Here is a 20,380-nt window from a genome sequence, read left to right as displayed (position 1 = left end):
AAGTGGAGAAGAGTGAGGAAGCAAGCGTGTGTATGTGTCGGAGAGCTGCTGTCAGGCCAAAGTGTCCTGAAAATAGCCTCTTGAACTTGGAGACTGTCGGTGAGGGTCTGAGTCATGGTCATGTGGCACAGGAAAGCCAGACACAGGAGAAGCTGTACAGCTCCCGGGCCGAGATTTCGTGCCCCTGGGAGGTGAGGGTCAGCCTGTTTTCCCCATGCCCTTCACAGGTTCAGCTGCCAGCTGCTGGGTTAGCTTCTCAGGCCGCCTTGTTCCTCTCTCTGCCTGCTAGGCTGCCGGATGAGTCATCAGGGAACTACAAGGAGGAGGCCCCAAGCTCGGCTGCCTCAGCCTCGGCTTCTCTGGGACAAGGGCGCCTGGAGTGCTCCTGGAGGGAGGATCAGGGCCCCTGGCCAGCTGCCTACCTAGCCACCAAGGTGAAAGGGCAGCTTCTGGGGGAGGGGTTGCCCCACAGCCTGTCTGGAGGAGCTCCAGCTCAGGATGAGCCACGTCAGGCAGGACAGGCCACTTGAGCCTGAGTGCAGCTCTATAGACCTCTAAACATCTGGGTTTAAGATGTTGGGTTTAAGATCTTGCCCTCGGAGCAAGATTGACTGCTGGCCTCATTTCTCTCACCGTCAGATGAAACTCTCTCTTCATCCCCGATGCTCAGCATCACGCTTTGATTCCCTCATGCAGCCAGCGCCGGCTGTTTCATCTATGCCCCACTCTGCTGTACACCGGCAACACCACCTCTGACCCTCAGAAGCCTTCTGCCCAGGGAGGACCACGACTTTCCTCCTTGTGTTTGCCTGCAGCCCAGGGGACTGGGGAGTGGGCAGCACAGCCCACTAGGTCCGGCCCCGCACTGCCCCACACAGGCTGGGTGATCTGGGGCAAGTCTCCACCTAATCAGGCCTGCGTTTCTTCAAGTAAAAATGAGGAGAGGGACTTCCCTGGTGGTCCAGCGGTTAAGTCTCCGTGCTCCCAATGCAGGGTCAGGGAACTAGATCCCACATGCATGCCACAACTAAAGGAGCCCGCATGCTGCAACTAAGACCCAGTGCAGCCAAATAAACAAAAAAATTTTTTTAAATGAGGAGATTAAAGCAATGTCCCTGTAGGCACGCTTCTAATACTATTAGGTTTGGAGGGCTTGGGGTCTGTTTTTAAGATCTCATTTCCCTTATAAAGAGGCTGAGAGAGGTGGGCCCTACTCTAGGCCCTGGATCAAGTCCTTTTTGGAGATGGAAGGGGCTGTGGAAGTGTGGGGTGGGATGACAGTATGGTTACAAGTAAAACAGCCTGCCTTGGAGGGCTTTCACCTAACTGAAGTCAGAACACCCCTTAGACTTCTTAAGGTCATCAAGAAACAATGAGGCCACCCATTCAGCCTCCTGAGCATCCGGCCTGCAGGACCACACCCAGGCATCCAGGCTGAAAGCTGGAGCTGCTGAGTTCAAAGCTAGAAGGCCCTTGAAGGCACCCCACACACCCACACCCCAGTCAAGCTGACTCAGCCTTTCGTAGCCACTGTGGTGAGACAGATGCAGTAGGAAGGAGGTTTCAGCCTAGTGTTTCCCAGCACCCCACTGTCTCTTGTAAGCTTCCAGCCTGATCCGGCAGAAGGTCAGAGGTGTTGGAGGGTCGGCTTCCCACGGTCTGCCTTTCTCGCGCAAGAGCAGATGGAGGAGTGATCCGGGATGAATGGAGCTACCGCAGGGAAGACCGCATCTGTTAGTAACAGCCTTAGGACCAGGCTGCCATCAGAGAGCACTTATTAAAGGCCTGTCTGCAGTTGATGCCTCCTCAGGCTTTGTCTCAAGCAGGTCACGACCCAGAAGGGCCCTGCCCTTGGGAGTCCACAGCCCCAGTCTTTAAAAAGTTTCCCAAATGGTAACAATCTCAGGGCGGTGCCATTCTCTTTCATGACAACTCTAGCCCACGTGCTGTTTGCACAGATTGTCACAACAGTGGGCTCTCTCTCCCTTCTGGCTTTGTGGGAACGCAGAGCTGGTAGAGATGGAGCCCAGAGCGAGGTGACTTCTTGTGCTTTGTCCTCATATTTCTAGAGGTGTCGGTTGGTGTGCTGGGCTCTAATATAAATTCCACTACTAATGTTGCCTGAAAGAAAAATGATACTTAGGAGAGGTTTTCAGCAAATGAGTTTGGACATTACAGAAGGAAGCATGTCAGTTCCTTCTGGAGAGCCACAAACAGATGCATCTTGTGAAAGGAGCCAAGTGCTGGTATTGCCATTTGCATGCTGGTTTTTCAATTTGCAAGATTTCATTTGTGTGTATGTATGTAATGTTTATATAAATATACACACAAATCTATATATATATGCACACACACATATGGATGCCTATGTACACACACGCATGCACACACACATATACATACATATATCTACCTCTAGCTAGGGAACAAAACAAAACCTTGGTTCTCTCCACTTGGAGAAAAGCCATCATGGATGGTGCAGGCATGTCCTCTACGAAGCAAGGCTTATGCGGAATCAGTGATGTGACTGATGGTTTTGGAGTATGGGATCCACCACCCTGTTCTGGGGAAGCAAAGTTCACCACAAAACAAACAACAGAAAAAGATTCAGCCATTATTTATAAAGGCAAGAAAGAACCAACCCAGATGTTGGTCCACGTCTCTCCTGGAGGAGGCGGGCTGGAGTTCCCCTTGTGGGGTGGAGAGAGGGGCCATTTACGGTGGAGGGACCAGTAGGGCTGGGGGGCTCACCCCACGTGGAACAATGGTGAGGTTGCCATTTGGAACATTTGGAGGATAGCTACGTGTGGCATGAGGAGGTAGAGACCCTTTGCCCCCTGCTTTTCTCCTCCCACCCAAGCCTGACCTGGGCGCCGCGGGGTCTGGGGGGGTGACCTGCTCTGTGTGTGTTCTCTCACAGGGTGAGCGTGAGCCTGGGAGATGGCAGTGATGGAAATGGCCTGCCCAGGCGCCCCCGGCTCCGCGGTCGGGCAGCAGAAGGAGTTCGCCAAAGCCAAGGAGAAGACACAGGCAACGGAGACGAAGCAGAGCTCCGTCCACAAGCTCGAGGCCGTGGAGAAGAGCCCCATGTTCTGCGGGAAGTGGGAGATCCTGAACGACGTGATTACCAAAGGCACAGCCAAGGAAGGCTCCGAGGGCGGGCCGGCCGCCATCTCCATTATCGCCCAGGCCGAATGTAAGGAGCCCTGGGCTGGGAGTGTTGGCAGAGAGGGCAGGTGGGGAGCCTGCAGGTGGGTGCAGCGCTTGTGCAAGGGTGGTTGGGCACCGATGGGGCTGGGCTCAGGGTCCCCCTGTGGAAGAGGGAAGTCAGGGTGACCACCATAGAAGACTTGCAAGACACACCTGGGAATTAAGCCAAGGATCAGTGTGAAGTGGGAGCTTGAACAGTGCAGGGGAGTGAAGCACAAGAAGGGAGAAGTGGCAGACAGAGGCCTTGCTCATGACCAGAGCAGGGGAAGGGAGCTGGGAGACAGGAATGCCTGGGCTCCAAGGTCCTGGGGACTCTCTGCAGGACCATCAGGCAGGCCTTCTGCTGGGACCTTGGGCAGCCTGAGCATCTCTGGAGAGGCCCAGGCAGGAAAGGCCAGGTCTCCCGGAAAGCCTCTCTGGGCCCTGGGACCTAGGCCCTTCACCTCCTTCCACGCCGGTGCTTGCCGCCCCCCACCCCCCCAAAGAATGAACGCCTGCCCTTGGGCCTGCAGGGCCGATGCAGGGTCCACGGGCCATCCTGGGCTGATCCTTTCCGCTTCCACTCGCAATACCTCAAGATGGCTCGGAACAGTGGCTGCCACCAGAGCCTGAGAAACTCCCAGGGGCGTGAGGAGGGCCAGGAATCCCCTCTCTACCCCACACCTACCCTCCACCCCAGGAGGTTTCCTGGGGTGGAGCCTGGCGAGACCTACAGCTCATAATGGTATTTTCTCACATACACACATCCTTCCCCTCATCTTCCGCTCCCTTCTGGCTGGCCTTTGACGAGAGATGAGAGAATAAAAATTAAAGTGGAGTGAGTGACATAGTAACGATAGTACTGCACACACGCACGCGCACACACGCGTTATATGTAATAGTGTATATTTGTTGAGCTGTCACTGTGTGCCAGGCACCGAGTTGAGTGTTTTATAGATCATCTCACTTACACCTCACAGTACGTGAAGTGAGGTGGGCACCCTATGATCCCATATTGTAGGCATGCCCTGGGCCTTGACCCTCAGGCTGGGAGGGAGGGGTGAGGCTGCCAGTGATAGGAGGTGAGCCTCCAGGCGGAAGGGGTCTGGGAAGGAGGAGTGGCCCGGGAGGGTATCTGCAAAGTGCCTCTCTCCTAAGTGCTGAATTCCTGTTCTTTCTCTCTCCTTTCTGCTCATCCAACCCCTTTGCCTTTACTTAAAAGGTGAGAATAGCCAAGAGTTCAGCCCCACCTTTTCAGAACGGATCTTCATCGCTGGCTCGAAACAGTACAGGTAAGGAGGTCAGCTTGAGTGGGGTGGCAGGGAGCTGCCGCGGGGGCGTCCCCACCCCAGCTGCTTGCTCAGGCCGCTCCCAAGTGACCCCTGGCTCCTTCCTTCAGCACCTGTGGTTCGGCTCTTGGAACCCACCCAGGCTTCCTCGCTGAGCTGCTCTTGCAGCCAAATAAGCTTTTCAAAAGCTTTTCACAGCGTGTGGGTGACTGCCTCTGGGTCACCTCAGGGTCACATCAGCTTGACGTTTTATTTTTATTCTCCTCCTCGGAGTCCTTGCTGCTCCCCTCGGTTCCCATCGGTAGGGAGGGTGCTGGGAACAGGAGGCACTTTGCCGCTGGTGCGTGACCACGAGTGCAGGCCCAGAGAAGCCGCTCTAACTCGGGGAGAAACCTGCTGTGTCTTTCCTTCTGTGAGACACACCCAAGGAGGGATGAGGGCTTGGAAACAGGCAGGGACAGACTTGCAGCTGGTGGCCCTGTAGAAAGGAGGCCAAGTGAGGCTCGGTCTGTTCCCAGCCTCCCCAGCCCCAAAGAAGATTTTTGGCAGCTGGAGGTTGAACCTGGAAACGGTTCCTCCCCTACTACCAGGTGGACTTCTTTATCGTTGGAATTTGGGAACTGCTAGCGGGAAAGTGACCAACCTCAGCTGTCCCTGCTTCGGAGGCAACAGAAGCCAACTCAGTTAGAGCCGAGAATGCCTGCCGTGGGCTGTGGCCCTCTGAGCCACATGCCCCCCTCCCGGGACCTCTCAAGGGCAAGCCCCCCCTTGGAGAGCAAGGAGAGAACCATGTCTCCCCCTCCACACCAGAAGAGCAGTGTGCACCCTCACTTTAGTAATAACCACTGTTGATCGGAAGCTTGCCGTGGGGCAGGGCACCGAGGCAGGCTTTTTAAATGAGCTATTTCATATTTCATTTAAACCCCATCTTCGCCCTGCCTGGCAGGAAACACCACCTCCATTTTATCAGTGAGGAGCCTAAAGGTCTTTGGGGCTTGGGAACTTTCCCACTTTCACCCAAGTCCTGACCAAGCTGGGATTTGACCTTGGGTCTGTATGACTCCAGCCGCAGCTACCTGAGCCGTTCTGTCTCCCTGCCCCCTCACACTCAGAATGCGTGTCTGTGTCCCCTTGCTGACAGCCAGTCCGAGAGTCTTGATCAAATCCCCAATAATGTGGCCCACTCGACCGAGGGCAAGATGGCCCGCGTGTGTTGGAAGGGGAAGCGTCGCAGCAAAGCCCGGAGGAAACGCAAGAAGAAGAGCTCCAAGTCCCTGGCTCAGGCAGGAGTGGCCTTGGCCAGACCCCTCCCCAGAACCCCTGAGCAGGAGAGCTGCACGGTCCCGGTGCAGGTGAGACCCGCCCCTACGCCCAGACCCCTGTGCCGGGCACCCCCTGGGCTCACAGGCCATCGGAACAGCACCTGTGCCTTGGCCCCAGCTCCGCATCCTAACAGCTGTGTTTCCCCCGCAGGAGGATGAGTCTCCGCTAGGCACCCCGTATGTTAGAAACACCCCCCAGTTCTCCAAGCCTCTGAAGGAGCCAGGCCTTGGCCATCTCTGGTTTAAGAAACTCGGGGAGGGCCTGCGGCCAGCGCTGCCTCGACCGGAACTCCACAAACTGATCAGCCCCCTGCAGTGCCTAAACCACGTGTGGAAACTCCACCACCCCCAGGACGTAGGCCCCCTGCCCCAGCCCGCTCACCCCTTCCCCTACAGCAGACGGCCCCACCCCTTCCCGTTCCACCCTCTCCAGCCCTGGAAACCTCACCCCTTAGAGTCCTTCTTCCTAGGCAAACTGGCAAACTGTGTAGACAGCCAGCGGCCCCTGCCCGGCCCTCCCCTGGGCAGACTGGCCTGTGTAGACGGCCAGAAGCCCCTGCCTGGCCCACATGTGAAGCCCAGCCGCCCATCTCATGGCTCGAGTGACAAGCTGTCCGTGGAGGAGTACCTGGTGCACGCCCTGCAAGGCAGCGTGAGCTCCGGCCAGGCCCACGGCCTGGCCAGCCTGGCCAAGACCTGGTTGGTGGGGGGCTCCAAGCCACGGGAGCCCGGCCCTGAAACCGAGGACAGTGAGGGGGTCCTGCTTATCGAGGCGAGTAGTCCCCAAACACACGTACACCTACCACCGCCTCCCCCTCCACCTCCACCTCCAGGGCCGTCCACCTTCACTACCCCCCTTCCCTTCCCCTTTTCCTCTAGTTCTCTGCCTGGATCACTGTGTAATGTTATGTGATTTTCCCAAACTTAGATCTCTGGGTGTTATCCCGTCCATCTCTGACACTATCCCTTGTCCCCCGCCCCTCTTCACTGTCCTTCCCTTTCCTCTGCCACTTAGCTCCTGAGTCATTTTTTCTCATGGTCAAGGCGGTTGACAATTTCGTTTCTGTCCCACAATCACAAGTCTGGGGAGGAGGTTTCTTCATCGCAAGGATCGGCTTGCCTCAGCCCGTGAAGCTCTCCTTTGCCTTCGCCTGACTCCTGCAACCCCCTCTCTGGGTCCGTCCCCACACCCCGACCCCGAGCCCTGCCTCAGACCTGCTGGTATTCTTGGATGTGAGGGCTCAGCCCAGCAGCCTGGCAAGGGCCACCAGTTGGAGAGCCTTCCTCACTGTAACCCTTCGTCCCTCCACTGCCCTGGCCACTGAAACCGGCCTCTGTCTCCCGCCAACCCCAGAAACTCAAGCCGGTGGATTATGAGTACCGAGAGGACGTCCACTGGGCCACGCGCCAGCCCTGCCTGGGCAGAGGCTCCTTCGGAGAGGTCCACAGGATGGAGGACAAGCAAACTGGCTTCCAGTGTGCCGTCAAAAAGGTATGCCAGGCTCCGGGGCTGAGGAGGGAAGGCGGGCAGGAGGCCTGTCGCGTTCCCTCTTCTTCCTTTCAAGGTTAGCACAGGGAGGCCATGGGTCTGACTCGTTAACAGCGTCTGGCTACCCTGGCTGCCCTGGGTCAGCTGGAGCTGGAAGGGGACAGTCCAGGTCACGTGTCCCCGCCTGGGCACCGCACTTGGTGCGCGTGTATGTGAGAGGGAGCATGAGAGTGTGCACGCAGCCTGGACCACTCCTGATGCCAGGCCCCTAGGGCAAGTCAAAACCTGGAAGATGGTTGGATTGTCATGAAATTCATGTTGAGCTGAAACCCCTAAACTACATAGTGGACCAGCAGGTAATAGCAAGAGCATAGCCTCCACCTAACAGGTGCCTCCCGAAGGAGGCCGTGCACCTTGGGAGTCAGATCTGACTTGAGTTTGGGCTCTGCTTCCTGTCGGCCGGAGGTACTAGGTCCTGCGAGATGGACGTTATGAGGAAATGAGACTTAGTGAGAAGCCCCAGGCTTGTCCGACTGTAGAGTTTGGCTTTGAACCTCTCTTCGGGAAGGGACAGGGGAGGAAGACTCATGCTTCTAGGATTTTGGTTAGACGCAGAGGCCTGAGTCACCTCTCCCACTCCCTCGTCTCACTGATGTTAGAACTGGAGACCAGAGAGGGTCTGCACCTTGCCCACAGCTGCACAGCTGGGCCTGGAACTGAGGCCTCCTTCTGTCAGATCACACTGCCCAGGCCTAGCAGTCCTTGAGGGTGTCAGCCCTGCTCTCCTTCAGATACCATTTCTCCTCCTCTTCCCTCACCTTGACTAGAAGCCACCTTGTCCTTGACCCCAACTCAGCCTGAGGGCTAGCACCAAGGACTTCCTAAGGTGGAAATCAGAAACATTTCCATGGGCCATTTCCTTGGCCCTTGGGCAGCGTGAAATAAGCTAATTCAAAGATGGACCTTGTTTTCAAATGGCTTTTGTCAAGGACACTCTGATCCCCAAAAGGAAAGGGGCCAAATAGCCAGCCCAGGTGGGTCCATCCCACTCAGGCCCCACACAGAGTAGACACTGCTGCTGCCACTGTCTTGGGTGCCTGTGACTTTAAGGGGCAATGGTACAGATTGTGTTGTGAGTAAACCTGGCTTCCCTGGCTTGTGTGTGACCAGGTGTTAGAGTTCTAGAGTTTGGGCCTCGGGGTGATGGGATGAGAGAGGGGACTATCCGTAGGTATTACCCCAAGCTTCAGACATACTGTGTCAAATAAGCCAGCTCCACCCCTGCCCACCCCCACCGGCCAAAACACGTGCTTAGTTCTTGCCAGCACGGGTCATCTTTCGCTGGGATGCCAAGGCCACGTGCCTGACCTCCTCAGCTGCAGTCCCCTCCCCAGGCCACCGGAGAAGGCTCAGCTGTTCCTCCTGAGAGGCGGGTGGGAGGAGGGCAAGAGAGTGTGAAGTGTCCTGGAGATGAGCGCCCATGCTGGGGAGCTTAGTCACCGGGCTCCTCAGCTGTTCCCCTGCTGAGGTTCTCAGAGTCCCAGGCAACAAGGTAAACAACCCTAATATAGTAGAAGAGGACAGAGACTCCATTTCTCACCTCCCCAAGGCAGTCGGACAAGCTCCAAGCACAAGGCACGGACTTGCCAGCCCCCAGAGCTGCTGCCCCAGCCCACCAGAGCCAGCGCTTCTCAGAACTCCGCCTCCCCCATCCAGGATCTTAGTGGGCTTGGCTTTTGGCAGCCCACACAGCTGCCTTTGGTCGGGCAGACCACCCCTCCTTTCTCTCCAGGGCAGCGGGGTAGGGAAGGCAGTAGTGTCCTTTAGCGTTTTCAGCTGGAAGATCTCAGACACAGTTCCCTGCTAGGGGGTAGGGGTGGAGGGTGGGGACCAAGGATCAGAGGTCAAGCCGCGCAGGGGGTCAGAGCAAGTCTGCACACCCTCTGACGCTCCCTAGGGAGGATCCAGGATGTGGAGTATCATGTGGTGACATCAGCACCCCATTGGTCCTCCTTCTAGAACATTCACGGCCCCAGGTCAGATGTTGATTGGTCACAAGTCCAGGGCTTAATGTAGGGTTTGGGGGGGGGGTGCGGTTTAGGGTTTTGTTTGAGCTTACTTTTAATTTCAAATTAATAGAGGCTCGTTGTAAAAGAATGATACCCAAAAAGCAAAAGTCTCTCTGTTGCCCAGTCCCCTTCTGAGGTAACCAGCCTTAGACATAAATCTTTTTTAGACTTGTTACGCATATATAAACATGTAGTTGTTTCTTTTATTGAAATGAGATTGCACTCATTTGTTGTTCTGTACCATGTTTTTTCATGTGATGGTGTATCATGGATAGATTTCCTTATTGGTACATATACATTTGTCCAGTGCTTTTTAACAGCCAGTGTATAAGTTCTTAACCTAGTCAGTGGATGAATTCATAAGATCCATGAATTCCTGGAACTTTATTCTAAAGTGTGTATGTGTGTGGCACGTGTGGACACACACACATTTTTTATTTATTAGATTTTCAAAGGGGTCTGTGGCTCAAAGAGGGTTAAGAACTGTTCATTTGAGAACATCTGGCTCGAGCATGGAGTTCTGGGAGCCTCCTTTTGCCTCTTCCCTGATCTGGGGTAGTGTGGCCTTGGCCAAGTCCAGCCAGCTGTTGTTACCAAGCACCTGTTCTGTGCCAGGCGCTGTGCCAGGGAGACAGAGGTGTGGAATCCACACGCCTGACCTGAAGGAGCTCAGACTGTAATGGGGGGTGGACACTTACATGGTGTAAAGGTGGTAGAAGCAGCCATCAGCCGGGGACATGGTGAAATCAGCCGGGACAAGTGTTGAGAAGGAAATCAGAACAAGGACCGAGGGGAGCATATCTCGATGGTGATGACGAAATAAGGCGGCAAGCTATGTGCCCAATACTGTGTTAGTCACCTTCACATATTTATGTTCCTGGGATCTTTAAAAGAACTTATTAGAGTTTCTGTTACTCCCTTTTTTACTGATGAAATAAAATGGATACGAATACTAAAGAAAACAAGAAGGAAAGTTTCAAGAAGGAAAAAGCGATCCGCAGTGTAAAGCGTGCAGGCAGTTAAGCAGAGGGAAGTGGCTTGTGGATTTGGCAGTTAGGTGATTGTTGACCATGTTTCCACCTGGGTAGGCGCGTGCCTGAACGTAGGTAAAAACGTCCCGGATGTCAAAGCTAATACACCTGGAAGGGCCTTCAGCGAGGTGGGGTAGCTGGGAGCTCTGGAGACAGGCTTCCCCCACCAAAATCCCAGCTTTGCTACTTTATATCCAGTGACCTTGAGCAGATTACTGGTCCAGTTTTCAGCTTCCTTGTCTGTAAAATGAGATAATCTCACCTCCTAGGCTATCGTAAGACGTAAACGACTAATGCTTATAAAGTGCTGAGCACAGTACCTGGCACGTGTTAAGTGGGCATTAAATATTAGTCCTCATTAACATCCTCATCAGAGTCCAGCCCTCACTTGACAGACGAGGACACTCAAGTCCAGGGAGGAGAGGTGGCCAGACGGGCAGCTGGCCTGGTCCAGAAGGCCGTCCTTTCTCCCTTGGGACCGCCCTTTCAGCCTGCTCTCCCTGGGGCTGGCCCAGACTTCTAACGCACCTTGTGTTTTGAGGTGTCCCTTCCAACCCCCTCTGATCTGGGTGGTTGGGAAGGGTTTTAATATTCCTGGGACACTCCAGAGGACTTATGGATTTCTTCAAAGTTAAAGCCGAGGCTCCCAGACTTTCTTGGTTCACAGCCCTTAATGTCTCAGTCATTTTTTCAAGGTGCTCCAGGCCAAAACAAGTACTGACCAGTTCCATTTATTAAATAATTGGGTCAAATAATAAGTCTTTATCCTAATAACCTAGTAGCCATTTGAATAACAACACACATAAATTGAGAGATAAATTTTGTTCTTAAACAAACGTAATTACTAACGGGATGCATGCCTTGTTGGGCAGGCACAACTTCTCCAACTTAGAAATCACTGGACACCGTCACTTTCATTTCCTGCTCCACATTATCCCCTTATCCCCCTGAAGTACCTTTTTGTCACAACAACCTCCAAAAACCTAGCTTCATAAAGATATATCATCAAAAGAATGCAGTTCGATCATTGAAACTGAACTGTCTCACGCTAGTAGTTTGTGTGGTGTCCCCAGATGTCAATCGTTGCTGTTTCCCTCAAATGCAAAAAATACCCTGTAACCCCCTTCCAAGTTCTCTGCAGTGCCCCAGGGCGCTTCACCCCACAGTTTGGGAGCAGTAGGATTAAAGACATTTGCTAATACAAGTCCGGTTGGTGAATTAGTTCCAACTCAGTTTCAGAGCTGGAAACACTGACAGAGAGTCAAAGTTCATGTGAGTTGATTAACCAAACCAGATATTCTGCAGGTAACCAGAAGAGGGACATTTTCCACTGACAGGCTAAAATCCAAAAGCTACACAAGTCAGCAGGTCTCGGAAGAAAACTGCCAGGCCCTGACTGACGGCTTCCAGGCTAGTTTTGTTACCACTCATGCCCCCTGGTGGCACTTCTCAGGGCTAACATGAGAACCAGCTGCAGCCGGAAAGGACAAGTCTCTCTATTAGGAAGTGTAAGCATTTAGTAAGCTGCGCTTATTTGAGCTGGAGGGAGGAGGTGGGGAGCTGGCATTTCCTGAGCACCCACTAGTTGCCAGGCCCGGTGCTGGTTATCACCCCTCCAGATCCCCACTCTACCCTGGAGCAGATGCCACTGTCCCCACCGTTCACATGTGGAGCCACATAGCTTGGGGGAAGTGATCTACCTTTGGAAATGGCCAAGCCAGGGTCTCAGCCCAGGATGTTTGTATCCAAGGCCTATTTCTTCCCTCCATGTCATGCTGGTCCCTGCAGAAAGGAGTGGGGGGTCCCTGGCCTGCCAGTCCCCTGCAGGAGGGGCCTTGGCCAAACCCCTCCCCATAGGAAAATCCTCTCCTATGCCCAGATCCTGGGGAAACAGCTGCAAACAGAATAAACAAGCACTGCCCCATCTATGTGGACATTTTAGCCCTCAGGGGAAAAGGCAAATAATTATGAGCAAATAATAAGTGCTGAGAAGGATGCTGAGGACCCAGGGGCACTTGACAGAGCCAGAATCTTGGCCGCATCAACTCTGGCTACAGAAGCCCAGCATCTTAAGAGTAGAAGTGGTTGTTGATACACAAAAGGTCCCATGACCTAGAAACTGTCCAGACATTTGGGCTGGGGAAAAGAAAGTTCTGTGTTTGGCAGATCTCTGAGGGTGGGCAGCATGCCAGGGGCCTGGATAAGGATTGTAGTTTTTGTGACTATATTTCCATAGGCATCAGCACTGCAGAACTCTAATCAAGTACTAGGCGTTGACCCCGACCCCCAGGGGGCACAGTTTAGTCTCTAAGGGTCCAGTAGGCCCACCAGGGCCCCTGCCTGGCCTCAGAATCGTCACCGGGAACATCAGCGGTCTCTGTGCAGGGAGCTTCAAGGGTCCTGACAGGATGCCAGGGAACCAGCCCTGGTCCGTCACCCTGACTCACACCCACCTCTGGGCCCTTCCAGGTGCGAGTTGAAGTGTTTCGGGCTGAGGAGTTGATGGCATGTGCGGGATTGACCTCCCCCAGAATCGTCCCTTTGTATGGAGCTGTGAAGGAAGGTCCTTGGGTCAACATCTTCATGGAGCTGCTAGAAGGTAAGGAGCCAGCTGCCACTCCTTCTCCCTCCAAATTCAGAGCCAAGGGTTTCCCCGAGTCTTGCCCAGGTTGACCCTTGTCCCCAGTCAATCCGTTTTTAATCTCTTGACCCTGTGACATCGGCAAGAAAGGACTGCTTTCTACCACCTGCCCTTCGAAGGTACTTGCCCTTGGCTGGCTTGCAGGCCTGGAAAAGCCCCATGTAAAGACTGGCCATTGGTCTCCTAGGTGGCTCGCTGGGCCAGCTCATAAAGCAGAGGGGCTGTCTGCCGGAGGACCGGGCCCTTTATTACCTGGGCCAGGCTCTGGAAGGGCTGGAATACCTCCATACCCGAAGGATTCTACATGGAGATGTGAAAGGTAAGGCTCAGGGCGCCCGTGGCCCTGGTCCCCTTGGGGCTCCTTCCTCGCCCCACCCTGCCTGGTTTCCTCCCAGGTCTTCTGGGCCTGCTCCAGTAGGAAGGGGAAGTGTGTTCTCCCAGCCCTCAGCCTGGCACTGTAGTTTCCAGTGGGTGATGCCCACAGAGAACAGTAGATCAAGCTCCTACCACACTGGTGACCACTGGGGGAGGGTGGGGACAGCAGAGCTGAGTGGCACTGTCCCCTCACCCTCAGTGATCCTGCCTGCTGCCTGCATCCAGGCTGAACTGATTCCCTCCTCCCTCCCTCCATGACTAATGAAAGTAATCAGAAGCAGCAGCTGCCATGCAGGGTCAGCCAGAAAATCGCCTCGCCGGAGGTGCAGATTGGGCCGGGGCCCTTGGTGACTCACCTGTTCCTCTTCTTCCCGGGGGTGGCCTGGCAGCCGACAACGTGCTCCTGTCCAGCGATGGGAGCCACGCAGCCCTCTGCGACTTTGGCCATGCTGTGTGCCTTCAACCCGATGGCCTGGGGAAGTCTTTGCTCACAGGTATGCCCCTCCCCGCCACCGCTCCCCACAACGGTAATAGCCAGTAGCCTTTGCTACGCATTAGCCATGCGCCTTCTCCTGTACTTTCCTTAATGGCAATCAGAGATGTGAGCACTTTAGGTCCACCAAGATACTTCAGTCCCACAGCAACCCTAGGTTATCATGAGGCTTTTGTTGTTAGGCTTAAATGCAATAATGCATGTCAGATGCTTGTTTCTGATGTTCCTGTTATACAGAGGAGGGAACAGAAAGGCTGGGTGCCTCGCCCGAGGTCCCCAGGTCTCCTACCTCAGAGCCCCCAGAGCTCCACCCCTCTTGTCCAGCCTTTTCTGGGGAGCCGTGCTCCCAGCCTGCGACCTCAGCCCTCCTGTGCCTCTGAGAGCACAGTCTCTGAAAGCAAAATGGGAAGGCTGACCAAGGGGCTGGGGCTCAGTAGCTGAAGAAATCCCTGTTTTTAACTTACATTCTTCTGATTATCAAAATAATCCATACCCACTGTAAAATATTTGGCAACTACAGTGTTAAGTGGTATGGAACGGGAGGAAAAAAGAATTCTCACCATTCCTCTTGCCCAGAGAGATAATCGTGAATATTTTAGATAATTCCCTCCAGGTCTTTTTTTTTTCCGTACATAGTTAAGGCCATTATAACACAATTTTGTGCCCTGCTTTTTTTTTTATTTATAGCATTAGCATAAAATTATTTCATTTTGACCAAAGGAAAAACAGTCTTTTAGAAGTGATTCTTTGTTGTTAAAGGACTGTTGGTAATTCTGAAGATGTAAATTGAACATGGACACCTGCCCTCCACTTTGAAAGAACTGTAGTGTTTTCTTCTTATTACAAAAATATCTTTTCTAATATCTTTTGCAGAAAGTAAAGCTAAGCAAAAATAAAAAATACAAACCACCAGAAAAAAATACTGTTCACATCTGGCATCAATCTTTCTAGTCTTTTATGCATATAAGTTTTCTTTTTCCTTTTTTCTTTTTTTTAACCTACATTTTAGGAACATCATACCACTAATCAGTCTTCTACAACCAAATTTCCAGTGTCTAGGCCCCTCCCCCTTTTTGGAAAGCACTTTAAGGGTTTGGTCCACAGGGCAGAGCCCGTGTTTTGGATGATATATTCTTTGTCCTAGTGCCCAGGACAATCCCCGACTTGGCTCAGCCCCAGCAAGTTTGATTTGGAGGCTTTATCTCTATTTAAAGTACTCTGAGACAGTCAGGGTGTTTCAGGAATTGACTCGGGTGGTCATTGCCGAGGCGTTTGCCCATCAGAGTTCACAGTTGCCTTTTCTGTCTCTCCTCACCTTCTCAGGGGACTACATCCCCGGTACAGAGACCCACATGGCGCCAGAGGTGGTGATGGGCAAGCCCTGTGATGCCAAGGTGGACATCTGGAGCAGCTGTTGCATGATGCTGCACATGCTCAATGGCTGTCACCCTTGGACCCAGTACTTCCGAGGGCCGCTGTGCCTCAAGGTCCGTGACAGCACCTGGGACAGCCAGCAGGGCCACAGGGCCCAGGCCACAGGCTTGATGTGGCCTCCCATTTTGGCCGCTCTTCAGTGGCAGATGGGAGCAAGCAGAGGCCTCATCCTAAATGTGGGATCCTGACTAAAATACTTGGCTACTCGAATCTGAGGGTCCAAGGGCAGATCCTAGGTGAGGGGTCTTCTTGGGTTCATGGTTCAGGGCTCTCTTGCGTCCACATCCCGGGCCACCTCTGCCTGCCTCCTGACAGGCTGGGCCTGGGGGTCATGGGTGCCTCACTCCCTGGCTCTGTGCTGTCCTACCTTTTCTTGGAAAAGTCCCAGCCCTCACTGTAGCCCAGGCCACTCTAGTCCTTGCGACCGACCCCAGCACAGCAGGGCAGGGGAGAGTGGGGAGGAGCAAGAACAGAAAGCTGGGGGCCAGGAAGTGACGGGGAGGCAGGCCTCATATGTTGCCTTTTGACCCCCAGATTGCCAGCGAGCCTCCACCTGTGAGGGAGATCCCGCCCTCCTGTGCCCCCCTCACAGCCCAGGCCATCCAGGAGGGGCTCAGGAAAGAGCCTGTCCACCGAGCGTCTGCAGCGGAGCTGGGGGGGAAGGTCAACCTGGCGCTGCAGCATGGTAAGAGCCCCATGCTGGCTACAGGGGGCGAGAGAGGTGGCGGGGTCGTGTAGTGGCTAAGAGCAAGGTACTCAGCCTCTCAGAGCCTTGGTTTCCCCATCTAGAGCATGGGCATGACACCAACCTCAGGCTTGTTAGGAAGACTGAGGTCACGTGAGTCAAAGTGCTTAGTACTGTGCCTTGTATTGTGCTTAGTACTGTGTCTTGATGCAGAGGCTGTGCTCAGAGATGGGGCAAGGGGTTACAACATATAAAGGGAGGCTTGAACTCATTAGTATCAGAGAATGTGAAATAAAGCCAGGTATCACTTTCTAGCCATTTGTGTGGGGAAAATCAGGAAGTTGGTGTCACACCAAGTGTTGGTGGGGATGAGGGACAGTGGCCTTTAGGCTCTGCTGGAGAGCACCTGGCAGCACTCTGGCAGACGTCTGTAGACCCAGGACCCGGGACCCAGCACCCCGCTCCAGGGCGCACCGCCAAAGAAACTCTGCCCAGGTCCATGAGGGGACACGCCTGCGGATGCACGCTACAGTGTCGTTCGTGGGAGGGGAGTCAGGTGCAGTCAGGTGTCCCTCCCTGGGAGCTTGGAGAGGCCAAAGGTGGGGGTGGGGGGTGGGGGACACTCCACGCAGCGCTCACGGCAGTTAAAGCAACTCAGTGCTCATGGGGCAACCGGCTGGATCTTCAGGCCACAGTGCTGGCTGCAAAGAGGACCAACAGAGAGAGGCCTAGAACACAGTGCCTTTCTGTAAATTAAAAATTGATAAATAGGGCTTCCCTGGTGGCGCAGTGGTTAAGAATCCGCCTGCCAATGCGGGGGATGCAGGTTCGAGCCCTGGGCCGGGAAGATCCCACATGCCGCGGAGCAGCTAGACCCATGCGCCACAACTACTGAGCCTGCGCTCTAGAGCCCGCGAGCCACAACGGCTGAGCCCGCGTGCCACAACTACTAAAGCCCGCGCGCCTAGAGCCTGTGTTCCACAACAAGAGAAGCCACTGCAATGAGAAGCCTGCGCACCACGACGGAGCGTAGCCCCCGCTCGCCACAACTACAGAAAGTCCACGCACAGCAACAAAGACCCAACGCAGCCAAAAATAAAATAAATGTATTAAAAAAAATTGATAAATAAAAACAACACATGCTTTGCAAGAATTCGATCAAACCCAAAATGACATGTTGAACATAAGAGAACATCAGCCGGGGGCGGAGTAGGGGGTGGCAAGGGAGAGACAGTGGTTATGGGAACGAAAGGGAATAAGTAAAACAGAAGAGAGACTGCATAGCCCCCCGACGTCAAACATAGATGGTAGTTGTAATGGCCCTGGGGCTGAATTGCCCCCCACTCCAGAGGTAAGGTGTCTTCAGGAAGCACTGACTATCGGGAAGGGAGGGGTAAGAGAGACGGAGGGTCAGCGAGGCCCATTCGCCTGGGAACTCTGTGTTGGCATTACCCCAGAGCTATTTTTAAATCTTCTCTTTACTATTAATATTAACAAAGTCCTTCTCTGGAGCCAATTCTGTAATTTTTAAATTTGCAGTTGTTACCTAGGAGGAAAATGGAATAAAAGAAATACTGTCCTAGTCCCGTCATCGGGGCCATCTTATGGAAGAGGCCTCCTCTGGAGACCACGCACTGCCCTCCAAAGCCATGTCCTGGCCGGGCAAAAGGTCACCCTCACTGCCCGCTTCTGGCCCTCTTCTGCTCAGGAAAGGCCACCTGGCCTGGCCCATTTCCACCTCACCACATGTGCTCTCTGTTTTGTAGTGGGAGGTCTGAGGAGCCCTTGGAGGGGAGAGTACAAAGAACCAAGACATCCGCCGCCACTCCAAGCCCACCCACCGCCAAGCCAAGGGCACCCTCACCAGACCCTACGTGCCCCACCAGTGGAGCTCTCGCCAGGGGAGCTCTCTCCAGAGGCCCCAGGGCCCCAGCCAGCTGAGGACGCAGCAGGCGGGGCCCCTAAGCTCCAGCCTCCTCCACCCCCGGAGCCCCCAGAGCAGAACAAGTCTCCCAGCCTGCACTGGGGCAAAGAAGAGTCCGGGACGTGGGAACCACTGGCTCTGTCCTCCCTAGATACGGCCCCAGCCAAGAACTCCAGCTCACCAGAGCGGAAGGCAACCTTCCCCGAGCAAGAGCTGCAACAGCTGGAAATAGGTACGGGCAGCCACGGCCTCCAGGCCCCTGAGCACGGGCCTGGGCCCTGCAGCAAGGCCTGGGCTTCGTCCTCTTCCCCAGGGTCAGCAGTCTGTGCAGAAGAAGGCCGACGGCACAGCCAGACCCTCCCAGTCTTTCACAGCCGTCTTCTGCCTTTCTCTGCAGAATTATTTCTGAACAGCCTGTCGCAGCCATTTTCTCTGGAGGAACAGGAGCAAATCCTCTCATGCCTCAGCGTCGACAGCCTCTCCCTGTCAGATGACAGTGAGAAGGTGAGTCGGCCGTGGACCAGGAGCCGGGGCACAGGGCAGGTGGCTTTGTGTCCGGCCAGTGAAGGGACCGTGTGCAAGTAGTGGGTAAAGGGCGGGTGACAGGATTGCCCGTTCCTTCTGGGTGGGGTCCTCACTGGGGCAGGGGTCCTGGTTTCTCAGAATGAGACGGTCCATCTCCAACACACCTGGGAATTAGGGACTGGTTTGGCTACTAGGATAGTGAGGGGAAAGGCTTGGCTTTGGTCCCCATAGAATTACTGTTCACCCTCCTCCAGCCCAAGGGCCCCTCAGGAACTCAGTCCTGTGCTGAGCCCCAGTGCTCAGGAGAGCCACGCTCCAGCCTAGGACATGGGCACTTCCTCGCCAAATCAGGCCAAGGCCAGAGATGGTTCCCTGAGCCCAGGAGCCTGAGTCTGTGCCCACTCTTGTTTCAGAACCCGTCCAGGGCCTCTCAGAGCTCGCGGGACACCCTGAGTTCCGGCGTGCACTCGTGGGGCAGCCAGGCGGAGGCCCGCAGCTCCAGCTGGAACATGGTGCTGGCCCGGGGGCGGCCCACCGACATGCCAAGCTATTTCAACGGTACAGTCACCTGATCCGCCTGGGACTGGGGAGTCTGAGAGTGGGGCACAGTGGGGAAGGGAGAGGAAGGCACCTGGCACCCAGAATTTGAGGTACCTGGCCATTAAGTTGGTTTAGAGTAAAGGCCCTGATCACCCAGAGCCTTTCCTCATGGGGCAGTCGAGGACCATTGCCCCTTGTGAGCAGCTGATAGAGTCCCAGAAGGCCTCTAGCTTGGAGCAGAGAGCAGTCTTTCCTGGCCTGGAGTCCAAAAACTGAGCAATTAATGTCTTCTAAAGAGAAAAGGAAGAACAGGACCCATGAGCGTTTTAATCAAGAACTCAGCAATAGGGGCTTCCCTCGTGGCGCAGTGGTTAAGAATCCACCTGCCAGTGCAGGGGACGCAGGTTTGAGCCCTGGTCCGGGAAGATCCCCCATGCCACAGAGCAACAAAGCCCGTGCGCCACAACTACTGAGCCTGAGCTCTAGAGCCCGTGAGCCACAACTACTGAAGCCCGCGCGCCTAGAGCCCGTGCTCCGCAACAAGAGAAGCCACCGCAATGAGAAGCCTGTGCACCGCAACAAAGAGTAGCCTCTGCTCTCCACAACTAGAGAAAGCCCGCGCACAGCTACAAAGACCCAACACAGCCAAAAATAAATAAATATTTAAAAAAAAAAAAAAAACTCAGCAGTAGGTTTGCTGAGATCCTCCTCTGACATTTGAAGTCAGAAGATGAGAAGGACAACATATGTAGAACTCTGTTTTCAAGCGTGGTTGCAGAGGTCATGTTGTGATTTTGATAGAATGAGGGTTTCATCAGCTCACGGTTCCCTGGGGACAGTGAGACTCATGGCATCAAGCCCCCATGCCTGGCCAGAGGCCGCTCCACCTCAGGGACTTACAATCTAAGTTGCCCACAATCTAATTTAAGAATCTTTGTGTCCAGTTCCTTTCTGCTTTGTAAGTTGAAATACTACTTTCCCACAGGAGCCAACCTTAGATCTTTGCACTGTGCAGGCCAAATTCCTGGTGTTGACAGGAAATGGCCAGTAAGAGCTAGCAGGGGTATAACATTACAGCCACTCCATCCTCAATGTCATCTCTGCAGCTTCCCCACAGCCACCTTGCTTCCCCCTACATAGGGCGCCTTAGGGAGCTAGCAGCCACTCTCCTGATGGTCACCTTACCTGCCTTCTAGGTGTGAAAGTCCAAATACAGTCTCTCAATGGCGAACACCTGCACATCCGGGAATTCCACCGGGTCAAGGTGGGAGACATCGCAACTGGCATCAGCAGCCAGGTAAGGGGGCAGGTACACACTTAGGGGCAGAGCCCCACAACCCAGTGCACCTAGCCCAGTCATCCAGGAAGGAGGCT

The 20,380-nt window shown here is 54.3% G+C and overlaps 1 protein-coding gene across 1 annotated transcript in view; it reads left to right on the top strand.

Moving 5' to 3' along the window:
* The window catches only part of MAP3K14 (mitogen-activated protein kinase kinase kinase 14), a 42,279-nt gene that overhangs the window by 19,981 nt on the left and 1,918 nt on the right, over window positions 1-20,380 (top strand). The window contains exons 2-15 of the mRNA XM_059907869.1: window positions 2,921-3,196; window positions 4,412-4,481; window positions 5,620-5,830; window positions 5,952-6,572; window positions 7,155-7,292; window positions 12,859-12,988; window positions 13,218-13,349; window positions 13,795-13,899; window positions 15,222-15,385; window positions 15,867-16,017; window positions 17,784-18,173; window positions 18,339-18,445; window positions 18,880-19,024; window positions 20,203-20,303. Of these exons, the coding sequence (XP_059763852.1) occupies window positions 2,941-3,196; window positions 4,412-4,481; window positions 5,620-5,830; window positions 5,952-6,572; window positions 7,155-7,292; window positions 12,859-12,988; window positions 13,218-13,349; window positions 13,795-13,899; window positions 15,222-15,385; window positions 15,867-16,017; window positions 17,784-18,173; window positions 18,339-18,445; window positions 18,880-19,024; window positions 20,203-20,303 (2,721 nt within the window). The 5' untranslated portion in view covers window positions 2,921-2,940. The remainder of the gene's footprint in view (window positions 1-2,920; window positions 3,197-4,411; window positions 4,482-5,619; window positions 5,831-5,951; window positions 6,573-7,154; window positions 7,293-12,858; window positions 12,989-13,217; window positions 13,350-13,794; window positions 13,900-15,221; window positions 15,386-15,866; window positions 16,018-17,783; window positions 18,174-18,338; window positions 18,446-18,879; window positions 19,025-20,202; window positions 20,304-20,380) is intronic.

This window comes from Balaenoptera ricei, chromosome 20, assembly GCF_028023285.1.
Source record: "Balaenoptera ricei isolate mBalRic1 chromosome 20, mBalRic1.hap2, whole genome shotgun sequence".
Classification (NCBI taxonomy): domain Eukaryota; kingdom Metazoa; phylum Chordata; class Mammalia; order Artiodactyla; family Balaenopteridae; genus Balaenoptera; species Balaenoptera ricei.
The sequence above is the reverse complement of the archived record's forward strand: the minus strand, read 5'-3'. Positions and strand labels throughout refer to the sequence as shown.